At 32.3% G+C, this 14,674-nt stretch overlaps 1 protein-coding gene across 1 annotated transcript; it reads right to left on the reverse strand.

Moving 5' to 3' along the window:
- Positions 1 to 797: 797 nt before the first annotated feature.
- Positions 798 to 10,194, reverse strand: LOC148271619 (phospholipase A1 member A-like; the record flags this gene model as incomplete). Its single annotated transcript, XM_088241142.1, has 5 exons — positions 10,149 to 10,194; positions 9,071 to 9,125; positions 7,304 to 7,556; positions 5,221 to 5,369; positions 798 to 1,042 (listed from the first exon to the last, which is right to left on the reverse strand). Coding segments are annotated over exons 3-5 (511 nt in total), but the record flags the coding sequence as incomplete, so codon positions are not given.
- Between the last annotated feature and the right edge of the window lie 4,480 nt (positions 10,195 to 14,674).

Raw genomic sequence — 14,674 nt, forward strand, 5'->3', positions numbered from 1 at the left:
TAGTCAGTCAGTTCAGTTCACGTCAAACCAGATCGACGACATCACACAGTTCCAGCATGTAGTTCAAGGCCGCTACGCTCGCACTACACAACCAAGTGCTGTATCTTACTCGCCATTTAATAAATACGCATTAAACAGCAACCTCGTGTCTTCTCTGTCAATCTCTAACTGGGGTAGGAACTGCCAACTAACATCCAACAACTTAATCCTACACATCAAATGTTCGAAAACTAGCCTAAAGAATCTACTGCCTGTGTCTCTATAGCCCATTCGTTTCTAATGATTTCTTCATAGTATAATTTGTATTATTCAGTATGTTCATACATTGGTTCTTTCATTATAAGACTTACATTTTTTAAATCAATGAACATGATCATAAACTGGATACGAAAATCGAAATGCTCGACTAGGAATGGACCAAATTTGGATTTGCATCCGTCTGCCTCTGAGGTACAGAAATACACTTATAAAAAACCGAAGACATCTTCATCATCATACCCTTGTTCACACCCGATGGTGCACAGGGCCTGCATAGGTACACCAAACGCAACATATATTGATCATATGTTACAAGAAGATAAGGTGATCGACCATACACTCCAGGTGCCAGTCGAGGAATAAGAAATATTGTTGTAAAGAATCGCCCTTCTAACCAATAGTTCATGTCAACCTTCCCAGGAATCGAATCCGGTGTCTCTAAATCATGGTAGTCGAACACGCCAACGGACTTATCTCCACCGATTTCCTTGTTCAGGATTTTCATCTAATATTGACAATAGCAACAAAGATATACTTACGTATAAAACTAAATTTAGACTTTTGTTTTGAAATGGATGTCAGTAAGCTTTGTGGCTGAGGACATCCTGGCTGTAAGCTTTCTCCGCCATTCACCCAAAACACAGCTCTTCCTTCAGCAAACGGTTGTCCTAATCCCCTTGAATCAGTGTGGATCGTATCCACAAACAGAGCATCGTCAGGATCCAACTTCCCGCTAGAGACGCTGAAGTAAACCAGAGGAAGTGCGCAATCTAATCCTGTTATTCTGGAAGCAAAAACATAACAATTTTATAATTCTTTATTGAATCGCAAATATTAACATGTAGCCAAACAATACTTTATAAAACAATGGTAATATTTTACATAAATTGAGCTCATTGCGGGGGAAGTGCAGAAAGTGTTTTGTATTCTTGTAACTCTTAAGGTTTTTGCCTAATTATTTTATAATGAACTGTTTTGACGTTTTGAATGAACATGGATGTTTTGTAGATAAAGGTATTTGAATTTTACTGATTACATAAATACAATGTAACTTCTATGCAAAAAATAAAATAACCCAGTGGCTTATTAAGTTAGAAAGAAAAGAAACCGAAACCTTATTAAACTACATTGCAAGGTAAATTATATTAATATTAATATTATCCACGACAATTTAAACACCATACAATACAATGACAAGAAGGATAAAAATTATAAATATATATACATATGTATGTATGTGTATGTAAGGGTGTTTATGTATATGTGTGTGTATATATGTATAAATACTTATGTGAGTATGTGTATATGTATGTGTACATATATGTATGTATATATGCATGTATATGTCCGTATGTCCATGTATGTATGTGTGTATGAATGTTTGTAAGGGTGCACACGTGTGTGTGTGTGTGTAGGCAATATATAAATAAACATATATGTTAGTCTGCCTTAGCACGGGTCTTCTCCTACTAGGCATTACTTTATTATGTATGTATATATTTATTTAATAAAAAATAATAATAATAAAAAAATATATACATAAGCAATGAGTTTACTTCACCTTTAAAATAAGGGGTCGTTTACTTTATCTGCAATGGGATAAATTTTAACACAGAATTTGGAATAAATTAATGAAAATTAACATTAACATTGTCTTAAAGGTCAAATCGCACTACAGCGTCGCTGTACTTTAATGGCGCTGAGTGTCAAAATTTTGTATGGAGAGAAGCGCAGTATAGCGCAGCTGTAGAGCGGTTTAACCCAAAACAGTAAAATTAATATTTCGTGGCGTCGCGACGAGCTGCGCAGAGCCGCTCTGGTGCAGTTTCATCTCAATGCCATAGACAAGTAATAGATCAGACTCCCATTTAGTAAGATGACAATGTCACAAAATACTATTTTTTACAAGGCAATAAAAAAAATATCGGAAGAAGTAAATAAGTATAGTAGAGGTGGGCGAAAAAGCATCATCTGATTTTCTATCACAATAACTTTTGTTTTAAGTGAAAACTCATTTGGTTTTTAACTGATTATGTTTATTCGCAGTTATAGATTTTGTTTTAATTAATTGTGGAAAATTATGTTCAACAAATGGCCGCCGCCGGCGTTGATGCAAATTTGAGCTCTTTTGATTACATTTTGCATAACTGTGCGCAGCATTTGTGGTGTCACGTTGTCAATTTCGGCTCGAATGTTGTTCTTTAACTCCTCTAAGATGCCATACGGACGCCACTGTCGTTTGGTAACAACTGTTGGATCACCTGAATTTCGTATGGGAACATTTTCAAGTCCAATGTCAAAATGCGGCGCAGGAAACGCCGCGAAATGTGCAAATAGGGAAATATCACATGCTACGAATACCGATAAATATATATGAAATGGATTTAGAATAATTAATTGTATTTCCAAAATCAATATGCATATTATGAAGAAATGTTTTTTTACATAAATGTAAAAAGAAATTCAATATGTTTTATTTACGAATGTATTTACATTCGTAGAAAAATGCGACGTGTTTGGCCTTGGTTGTTGTGACGTCAAGATATTGTTCTACACAAATTCCAATGGCAAGGAACAAAAAAACATGAATCTTGACGTATTAAGGGCGCGGTCAATGGAATCACCGTTTTTGCGGGAATTTAAAATTACAAATTTGAAAGTAATAATTAGCAAAAAAAAATTTTTTTTTGTAGGACAGTATTTCATAGGCCTTATTACTTTAAAAATGTATAAAAAAAACAGATATTTCCCTATTGTTGAGCACGTTTCCTTGTGGATGTTTCGGGCTCCTCTACCACATTTTCGCGCACTGCTTCTATGTTTTCAGTCGAACGGCCGGTTCGGGGCCTTCCGGGCTTCGGCTGTCCCGATTTGTGCCGCTGTCTTCAAATCGGGTCGCCAGACGTCGAATTGTTTGCGCTGCGGGGGCTGCGCGATTGGGATATTATCACCAAAATTCACGTTGCTTGTTAACGCATTTAGTTGTGTTAACAACTGACGAATTATTGCGCGCAAACATTTTCACAATTATCGCGCGTTCTTGGGGCGTGTAGCGATACATTGTTACCAACTTTGCACTTTTCTACTTTACTAATGTCGAAAGCACACTGACACACGACGCCATTTGCAAAAAGGGCAGCACTTTCCAATACGGTAATACTTATTGCCCCAACCTCTATAATATGAAGCAAGCAGATGGTTTAAGTATACCTTATGTGTTGAATTATGTCAAATTAATATGCTATGTTTTTTATTAGTACGCAACATGAAATAGTTTTTATTGATGTGTACTATTATTTTTTTTAAATAAAGACTTTTATAATTGTTGTCTAGACATTTACAGGGCCATCACTACAATAGTTAATTTACATATATTGAATATTTACATTATTTTAAAAACATTATAATATTATAAAATGTATAAATATATATAAATATTAAAATAATGCGCCAAGCTACAGAGGAGCCCAAACGTAGGAAAACCATTATATGACTATTGGGTATTAAGTTAGCTACAGTTTGCAGCAAAACAATGGGCTGTACTCAGGTCGAGAATTGCCAAATTGATATTAATTTGCATATTATTGCAGGGTTATTCCATTTTTTTCTATAATCCGCTTATATTTATTTTAAAAAACTGAAAATACATGTGTGTGTTTATTTTTTTATTTATTTATTCATTTTATTCACAATAGACTTATGTTACATTTATTGAGACATAATTCCCAACTCCATGGAACCAAAGTCCTGTGTTGAGTTTATTTGTTTGTCTGTCACATCTCCGAAACGGTGAGTCGTAGCGGCCTGAAATTTGGACTCGTCGTAGGTTAACGTTGTTATTTTCGAGTAAAATTTAAATCGACATCCACTCGATAAAGACTCAAACTTTATATGGATACCTATTCCGTCCCCAATATATTGCCCGTAATCAACTGTAATAATCAACAGTAAACACACTTTAATTCACAAATGTATCCCCTTTATTGAGAAAAAATAGTATCTGAAGTAAATATGTATGTTAATATAAGGAAAGTTTTTAAGCAACATATTTATTTTTTTTGCACCACAACAGGCCAGGAGGCCCAATTACAGTTGTGAATTACATCACAGAACAACCAGGCTTGAGAAAAATCGCATTTTTAATTTTTGTGTTCTCACCGGGAATCGAACCCGGAACCTTCCGTGCGTGAGTCAAGCGTCTTGACCACTACACCACGGAGGCCGCCATAAGACACGTGTCGGGACTGATACTAAAAATCAATGTAAATCATGGGAAAAAATTCAAAACCTGAGAAAAATCCTTTAACACCTTTAACGCTCACACTGATATAACCAAACATACTGCAATTCACAATTGTCGATTTCTATTTATTATAACGCTAATATCCAAGTTATTTACAAACGACGCCAAGAACAGCAACAAAAGAATCCGATAGAACCGTTACACGTATGTTGTCAAACAAAACAAAATAGCCGCCAATTTGTCGCTTGCTTTCTATGAAACATAGTGATAGGGCTTCTCTATAGGTTGACGCATTATTACTCTGAAATATTATCACATTGATAATACCAAGATTTTAACACAGTATTTGTGTTAGTAAAAATTGATGTAAGTATAAATAAAACAAATGTTAGTACACATTTAAGTTGAACGGGATCGTGATTTCGTGGCTAGCGTTGCGGTCTCACTGATCATAGGTCTGAGGTTCAAACCCACCTTACTATAACTTGGTTCCTATTTTCTAATAGTGAGTTATTTACAACTCGTTGGAAACAGCCTTCAAAATTTGAATATTTAAGTTTTTGAAATAATCATGAGAACACTTTTTTTAAAGTAGGTAAGTATTCTACAATATCAATAAGTTTCTTATATAAATTACTGTGAATTTATGATGTCATAATTATTCAAAGTGTCCACACGTAATAATATCTATTAAAAATTCAATAAAAAGCGTTGTTTACCTCTGTGCGGTCACGCCTGATGATTTTAGGCTTCGCCCAATAGCAGCAGCAACGTGGCACCCTAATGCATGTCCAATAATATGCAACCGGCTCTCTTGCAACCCCTGGGCTATAACTTGTAGTAAATAAAACCCAACTGCCCGTCCAACCTTCAAATATGTAGGTATTTAATAAAACAATTACCAGAATGCATACTTCCTTGAATCAATAGACCTGCAAACTTGTTAAATGAAGTTATTTCTTAAACAGTAAAAAATACATATTTATACATGTATTTGTACATTACAAAATAAAGTATCATAATTCATACATACAGAAATAATAAAAATAAAAAGTCAGTAAAATTAGGTACTTATATAAAAATAACACGTGGGAAAACATCATATTGAGAATAATATGTTTGAAAAGTAAGAGAATGTTGCAACAAAAAAATCCCTTAAAGACGTGAAAAATATCAACGTCCAAAGTAATTTTGTTCAACACAGAGATGGCCCTTTCAACAGACAAAATCATTGGCAGGTTGATCCTGTGTGTTGGAAGTGGAACAGTCTATGTTGACGCTGTCTAAGGTAAAATTTATCCGAAACACAAAAGCTAATGCTCCGCATAATTTCAGGGTTGTCAATAATACCGCACAACAATTTAAATAAATGCATAGTTAACATACTTTTTGGTCATTAAACTGTTGTAACCAAGCATACCCTGTAAAGACTCTGTGGGATACAGCATGGATAATATCCGCACTCCCTCATGTAGAAAAACCAAAAAATATCTCCTGAACCCTCTCCATCATAAGAGAATACTTCGACTCACATGGTCTCCAAATCATTGAGCCACGCTCAAGTCTACTTCGCACCAACGAGTTATAAATGATTCTTAGTACTCTTGTATTACCAAAAACCCTGCCAGTATGCAGGATAATTCTAGCATCTTTAATGAACTGCTACAAACTATTTCGATCTGATCACGAAATTTTAGGGAACTCAAAAAGTAATGCCCAAGTCTTTATCGAAATCCGCATAAGATTCTGGTCATTCATTCTGTAGCGGAAAAAAGGCGCCTTGTGGGCCCTAGTGAAAGACATAACTGAGCATTTTGAAATATTGATCAATAATTTATTTCGTCTTCCCCATTCAGATATGTTTATTAGGTATATCCGCCTGGAGAGTACGAAAACCATCCAAAGTTTTAACCTTTAAAAATAGCTTTAAGTCATCCGCGAATAATTAAAAACGCGAATTGACTACAACACGTTTAATATCATTAATAAAAATAGAGAACAGCAATGGGCCCAGGTTGGATTCTTAGTGGACACCTGAGTAAGTAGTAAAAAAAAATTATGCAAACAACGTTATGTGAGACGTATCGATTTAGGTTTTGGAGGTAGCTAGCCATTAATATTAGCATTCCTTCCCAGAAACCGATCTCACTCAGCTTGTTTAACATAATATCATAATTGACTGTGTCAAAGGCTTAGCCAAAGTCATTATATGAACAGTCAACCTGATGTCCTGCATCCAATGCCGTGCCGTAATATGGTCCGTAAACACCATTAAAAAATTTTCAATCGAGCGACCCTTCCTGAACCCATGTCGTTCATTGATTATAAATGACTTGACTCAAGAAGCGATGAGTTGGTGCTAAAAGTACAGCTACAGGTCTATAGTTTTCTGCGGATGACTTAGAACCACTCTTGTGTATAAGAGTAACTTTAGAAATCTTCCAAATTTCTGTAAAAACTGCTGATTAGCAAGAATAGATTTATAATTGACATAAAACAGCAGTAAATTGTGTAATACTCATTTTTAAAGAAGAGCAAATGGCTGCCAATAAAGATATACATAGAAAAGAAATCAGTAAAGTTATTTTGTAAAGTCATTTGAACATATTCATTTACTTATAACTATTAAACTTGTAGAAATAGCTAGAAATATAAGCATCGAGTAGTACTTGAATAGGTATCAAATATCGAAGTGTTTATTCAAAATCCGCAACATGAGACATACATATTTTTAATAGTTTATTAATCCTTACTATGAGACTATTAATTAATTTTATGAAACGTCATAATTTTTATATTTACCGTCAGTGTATTGGTAGCTGCATTGGTTAAGTAGGAATTGGTTGCCATATTTAACCAATCAAGGGCAATCACATTTGTTGTAGGCTTTGCCTGAAGGTATGCCGTTACAACCACCATATCTTTAGGAGAATTAACGCTCTGCTCATACCCATGTATATATAAAACTGTATTTTCATTCTTCTTGAAACTTGTAGAAGACAATATTTTAGTGAAATTCAAAAGTACGTATGTTTGATATTTTTTTATGGAAGGTCTGTAATAGAAATAAGCATCTAAAATAATTGCCGTGTGATTGTCACAAATGTGTTATTAAAAAGGTTTTATAAAATAAGCATACTCGAGGTCTACCTATATGAAATTTTATTTTAAATTAATCTTTTTGTTATTAAATAAATATATAAATTAAATATATAACATGAAACGAGGACGACTAAGGAAGACATGGCATGATCAGATAAACCAAAATCTTAAGTCTGGTCATGTCAAAAGCAGACAAAACGGAAGGACATGTATAACAAGATGTATGAATGCGGAAGAAGCTAGGAATATATGCCAGGATAGACGTGTGTGGCGGTCCATTCTCTCTGCCTACCCCTACGGAGAAATGGCGTGATGGCAGTAGTAGTAGTAGTAGTAGTAGTAGTAATGCGTACTTCTAAATACAACAAACCATCACGCCATTTTGCCATTAGCAAAAGCAGAGGATAAAATGCCACACAACTCTGTATTTGCATACCTACCGGCCATAGGAAGCCACACAATAAATCTCATCCATGCAAGTAGATTTTTTCATCCATGGATATTATGCAGTATAATTTTGTTTTGTGTTCTTTTGCTATCCATTTCATTATTACTAATTAACTGTACATGTCCGAACCAACACAGAACCTCTGTCATTATTTTGTCGATAATGCTTGCTTCAGCTTTGCATACTCCACAGATCTCTATATTTGTGCATTTGTTTTACCAACTATTGGCCTGAGAGATCACAATTTTAAAAGCATTCATCTTTGTTTTTCCAACTACACGCTTCACACAGCTTCAAACAGCTTGAAAACCAAATACCACACACCCATATGAGGATTTACGTCTCCTTGACGGTGCCCACATACAAGGAAAAATTACTTGTGACCAAACGAGAAAAGCAGCCTAAAAAAGATCTCAGTAATCTGATAGCCTTGGTATTATTGTGCAGAAAAAGAAGTACTAATTTCACTTCAACAAATTTTTATTTTTCATGGTTAATTTCAGTGCTCCGTTCACCATGTTTCCAGCACTCACATTCCTTTCAATATCTATCTTTCTCTGTATTTCTATCCCAAATGATCCAAAAACTTAGCATTAAATAATTAAATAGTCAAAAGACATCGGTAGTGAAAAGACGGTTATAGCCTACGTTAAACTGAAAGTAGAAGGAGATATTATGTCCCTATAAAAAAGTCAGCAACAAAAGTGTACCAGTATGTAAGTCAAATAAAATTTACTTCAAACCATCAACTACGGTCCAACTGTAAGTGATATATTTATTGTAATAATAAGAAAATTACGATGTGTTCATAATATATGTATGAGTGAAAAAAAATGTAAAAATATCCTATTATAAAAATGTGTCAATGAATGTGTTGAATATATAAGTTTTATTATGTGCGCATGATTATTCAAATTCCAAACAATAGTCACTAAAAAACATACTATAACAGAGAATTTTAAAGAAAATCATAGTGCAATATACAAAACATTAATAAATTCTTAATTAAAAGTACATACCCAGTATAAAACTTTAACCGTAGATCATCAACATAATTTTCTCTTCGGCAAAAGACTAAAAATGAAAGAAATTATTTACGTAAAAGAATACATGTTTTTTTATGAAGAAAACATGTATAATAATTGAAAACCACCATTTGAATGAGGTATGTGTAAATAGTCTATATTTGTTATTGATGAATGCAGTTATTTTACATTCGTGATTTTATTTTCCACATTCGTTCAAGAGCCCCAGATTTTTAAGAAAAATCACACATTTCATTAGTATTTGTCTGGGTGAAAAAATAATGAAACTTAAAGCAAGTATGTGAAGCCTGTATCTTATTTATTAACATGACTTTTCTGCCTGTATTTTGACATCCGTGTTTTTATTTCATCTGTTGATTTTCATTGAGTAAAATAGGTTCTTTATCTCTGCTGAAATATCTGTTAAATCAGGTACATATCTGCAATGATTTGGACATACTTAATGTATAAAGTTATTTCTGTTTCCTCTAAAACATTAGATTGCAAAAACTATATCATGAAATCTGATCAAAACTAAACACCACTTTTCATATCTTATTATAATTTTCATATACTATTTTAAACTTTGCCTGTTTATCTGTGAGAGCTCTTCCAACCTCTATCACAAAATAGGCTATCTCTTCGTTAAGTAATGAGAGAACCCATTCAATATCCATTCATCACTTTAATTTTTTTGCACTCTCTTTAACAGTAGAAGATGCTCGACTGTGGAATAATCTGCGCACTCAGAGACGCCCCTTGAGTTTTTCCATTCCTTTCCTTCTTCCTTCCCACTTTTACCCCCTCCTCTCCTCATAGTATAGTGTAGATTTTACTTAAATGAATACCTTTTATTTTATTTTAAAAAATCATTTATGTTTTTTTTTTAATAAAATTAAAATGATTCTATAATACCTACAATATGTTTTATATTTAACATTTATTTTCACAAATAAAATGGTTTGGGTTAGAAATTAGAATTAGGGTAGAAAACTTGCTTTAAGGCAATATACCCACCATTGTATGTAAATAAAGTGTAAAGATAAATAAATAAATCTGAGTTAATACAAACCTGTGCAGCAAAAAACACTTATCACTAAAACATATATTATTTTGTACATTTCTATAGTCCTCTAACAAAACCTCAGTTAAAAATGATTTACTGAATCGTCATGCATAGCAATAAACTTGGCGTAGAAAATTAATGACCCAGAAAAGTAATGTTTTATACATTATCATTATAAGCCAAATAAAAATACCGACATAAAAAAAACATGTTTGATTGTGATCTTCTAAAATAATTACATACTCGTATTATGTAAATTGCTTTATAATCGATATGTATATATTCATTTTTCGTTGGAAATGATTTATAAAATTGAAAAGCTAAAGCATAATATGTATGGATACCTAAAATTAAATCAGTACATAAATTGGGACAGTCACATATTTCCTATTTTTGCAGCTCTCGATACTTATCTTCTTTTATAAAGAAAATATCAATTTGTGTATTTTTCATATTTTTAAGTAAAAAAACAGATTAAAATAAAATTACTTTGTCTTTAATGCACCACATTGTTTTTTTTTAATTTGCAAATCATTATTCAGTTTGCAGATTATATACTTTCCCTCCTTCAAATTGTTCCGAGAAGCTAAAGTTTTAGACATAAGACAAATATATTGTTTTCAATGTTTAAAATATATATATTTAAGAACCAAAATTTATTTATAAGTAATTCAAATAGATCAAGTCAAAGAAGGGAGCTTGTGTTAAAAATACCACATTGTAAAACGAGGCTCGCACAGAGGACATGCGTATTTTATAGGGCCAAAAATTTTTAATTCTTTTTTAAAAAATGTAAATCAAATCAAATCAATGAAATATTATTAGTTTACTATATTATTAGATTCCAAACTTTCAAAATTTTTCTTCTTTTAAAAAACACACACTATCCTGGATTCAAACTAAAGATATGAACTCTTTTTTTCTATGATATATTTTGTTGCCCTTTTATAATAAGGAATATTTTCATGTTTTTTTAAATATTTTTTATTTCCTTTTTTAATTACAAAAAAAATATATACCATATAATCTTTTACCGAATATTTTATTTTCTCTTAAGAAAGACATAAGAATGTTTAGCATAAATATTATAACTGTCTATTTATTATAGGAGCAAAAATTCATTAACATTTTGTATACCCATGAACAGGCCATGCCTTTGTGGGATTTATTGTTTACTATTTTTACTATTGATATGTATTTCATTGCTATATAATTATCCTTTATTTTTTTCATTACTCTGTTTTACATAGGGTAAAATTTTGTATTTTGTAAAATCTTGTACGGTGTAAAAGTTTGTATAGTGTAAAAAAACAAAAATAAATAAATAAAAATAAAAAGAAAGTGCACTTAATAATTTTGAAATATTATAAATTAGATACGAATTAAGTAACGATGGAAATATTATCAATAATCAACCCACACATACTCCCCTCTCTCCTCCCTTAGCCACACCCACTCACCCCTCACTGTGTACATTAAATTACAAACAAACATAATACATATATTTATTTATTTATTTTTATACATTTTATCATAAGTACAATTTTATGTTCACTTTGCTCAGCTAACAAGGGTACATACCCCGTTCCAAGCTAGGCAATTACATTTTAATACATGATAATAGTTTACAAGTTAATAGAAAGCACAGACTAATAAAATATAAACTTACTCGTATACACATTATGATACATATATACATACACACATAAACACATATACATATATATATACATACATACATACACACACATGTAGATACACCCATGCGCATACACATACATAAATTCATAAAACATATACAAATTATTTAATATAATGCGAAACTTCATGATTGCTATTTGCATACATATTTTTTAAAATTATTCTTTTTTTCATATTTTATTTTTAGCATCCAGTAAGCATCTCCAATCCGCGGCATGCATCAACCTTTCTATTATTTATATAAATTATGTTTGTTTGTAATTTACCCTAAGGAAGGCAACGTACTGCCAAAACTAGTTATTTAAACAGTCTGAAAAATAAAGTGGCGCACTAAAGACAAAGTAATTTTATTTAAAAACATTGATTTATAATGTCCCCAAAAAGTTGATAGATACATCAAACATTGAAAAATTAACAAGCAAGAAATATAACTATTATTAAAATTAAGGCTTTATTTAGAAACCACGTAAAGGAGATTGTAATTACAATGAAGATGAAAAATACTAACACTATTACTGCTATCTATTGACAAAATATCTTTTCTGTCACCTAGAATTATGTAAGCTTTCTCTTTTCACCACAAGATGGCAGCACACATGTGATGACATATGGAAAAACTGGGAGAAAATTTTAATGTTGGGGGTTATTTTCTTTTAGCCTTTTATGGATTAGAATTAAAATATAATATTTACGATTGAAAGCCAATTAACCATTTAACAGTGTGTATTATATTAGTAAAAATACACGTACATGTAGTTTTATTCCACTTTTATTTATTTATTTTTATCATTTTTACTGGCGACCAGGTTTCATCGTGACCCACATCATCAGACTGGTCCAGTCCGACAATGTCAGATACAGTTTGCCGATGACGGTCATGACAAAACCCGGTCACTGGTAGAAATTACAAGTAAAAGTGGAATAAAACTATCTACTTATTTTAGTATTACAATTAAAATCTATGGTTTTATATTAACAAAACATTTCTGGAAATGTAAGTAGAAAAACTCAATATATTTTAATTTTTGTCCAAAATATGTTTTTTTAAACTGTTTTTATGTTATTATTATTAATAATAATAATAATAATAATACACTAGCAGCTAATAAGCTGATGCGTGTATGTCAAGTGTACACGTACATGTTTATTAAACTTTATAAATTGATGTGTGCATCTAGGCGGTTTTTGAACACATTAACTGAACTAGCACCAATCACTTTCGCGAAGACCATTCCATTTCTCCACAACTCGGTTTGTCAGGATGTTCTTCTGGGGTTGGATGAGAAGGAGGTAGTGTTTAGTTTCAATGAATGACCACTGAGATGGCGGTTTTCATTCATAGTGAACATTGATTTCAACTTGGGTACATTATATTGCACAGTTAAGATTTTGAACATTTCAATCAAGTCACCACGCTGCCTTCGCTCTTCCAGTGAACTTAACCCAAGCTCCCTTAAGCGGTCCATGAGGATTTATTTCTTAGAGAAACTATTATTTTAGTTGCTCTTCTCTGGACTTCAGATTTGGTAGGCATACTCCAGGAGTAGACGAACATGTGTTATAAATTTTGAGGAACAAATCTTGGGTGTTATCTACATAATATGTTTCCTAGTTCAACACAACTCTTGTTCATTGAAATAATTTTTAAAAAGAACTTTCTACTTTTACGTTGAATTAATTTAATCAACAATATTTTTAATCCAAATGTTTGTAGAAAGGTTGGATTTCCTCCCTTATCAGATCTAAATTTTTGCAACAGACAGGGAAAACATTTTCGTAAGGGGGGTATGGAAGTCTAGGCATTTACAGAGCTTATGATCTATCGTTGGCTGGTTTAAGTGGCCACTTTACACACTGCGAAACATTCACGAAAACTTTGTTGATTGAACTAACTGGTATAAAAAGTATCAATTTTTTAAATTTGTTTTCAGGTATTGATCCCTAGTAGGTGAATTGGTTCAGCCGGATGAATCTCACCCACATGATAAAGGTTTCAGCTCTTTTACTTCACAAAAGTCAATAGATGGAAGAGTTGAGGAAATGTGGATGATTAAACAAGGGCAGAATGGTAAATGTTACACAGTGTGTAAAGTGGCAACTTAAACCAGCCAACGACAGGTCATAAGCTCGGCAATTGCCTGGAGTTCCATATCCCCTTCTCAAAAATGTTATAATATAATTAAAATTAAATTTTATCATAATGTAGGTACATAATCAATAGTGAATAATTTAATGCAGTATACAGTACCCGGCAGTAAATAAAATACATCGGGCTTTCTTTTAAAGGTAAAAACTTAAAGTGAAGGCTAATAACACACAACTAATCATGTGAGAGCGTAAACTTGATAAAACAATGTCAAAAATCAATACTTTTAGTATAGGGAAAAAAGAAATAAAACAATTGATTCAAACTGTCATAACGGCCTTATTGTATGCATGGTTACAACTTGCGCAAATTAGAGAAATAATTCTTATGAGACTGCTGACTTTGTAGAGCGTCGTCTCTGTCGCAGGAGTTGGGTATCTGTATGCATGTATGTGTGACAAAGACAGCACTCTACAAAGCTGCAGTTTGCTGATTGTCTTTCTTAAGCCCGATGTACGTTATTTAATGTCAGCTACTGTACATATTTATGTACTACTGTAAAAATCAAATAACCAAAAGAAACAGAATGAATGTTTACGATATTTTTATTTATTTTGGTTTCATTTGTGTTTATTTTATCTCATAAACATTAACAAACCATCACGCCGTTTCTCCAAGATAGGCAGAGAGGATAGAACACCACTTTAATATTTAATTTGGTCATGCCACGTATTTCTCAACCTTC

This window comes from Micrasema longulum, unplaced genomic scaffold, assembly GCF_059751315.1.
Source record: "Micrasema longulum isolate JH-2025_06_02 unplaced genomic scaffold, ASM5975131v1 h1tg002764l, whole genome shotgun sequence".
In the NCBI taxonomy this organism is placed as follows: domain Eukaryota; kingdom Metazoa; phylum Arthropoda; class Insecta; order Trichoptera; family Brachycentridae; genus Micrasema; species Micrasema longulum.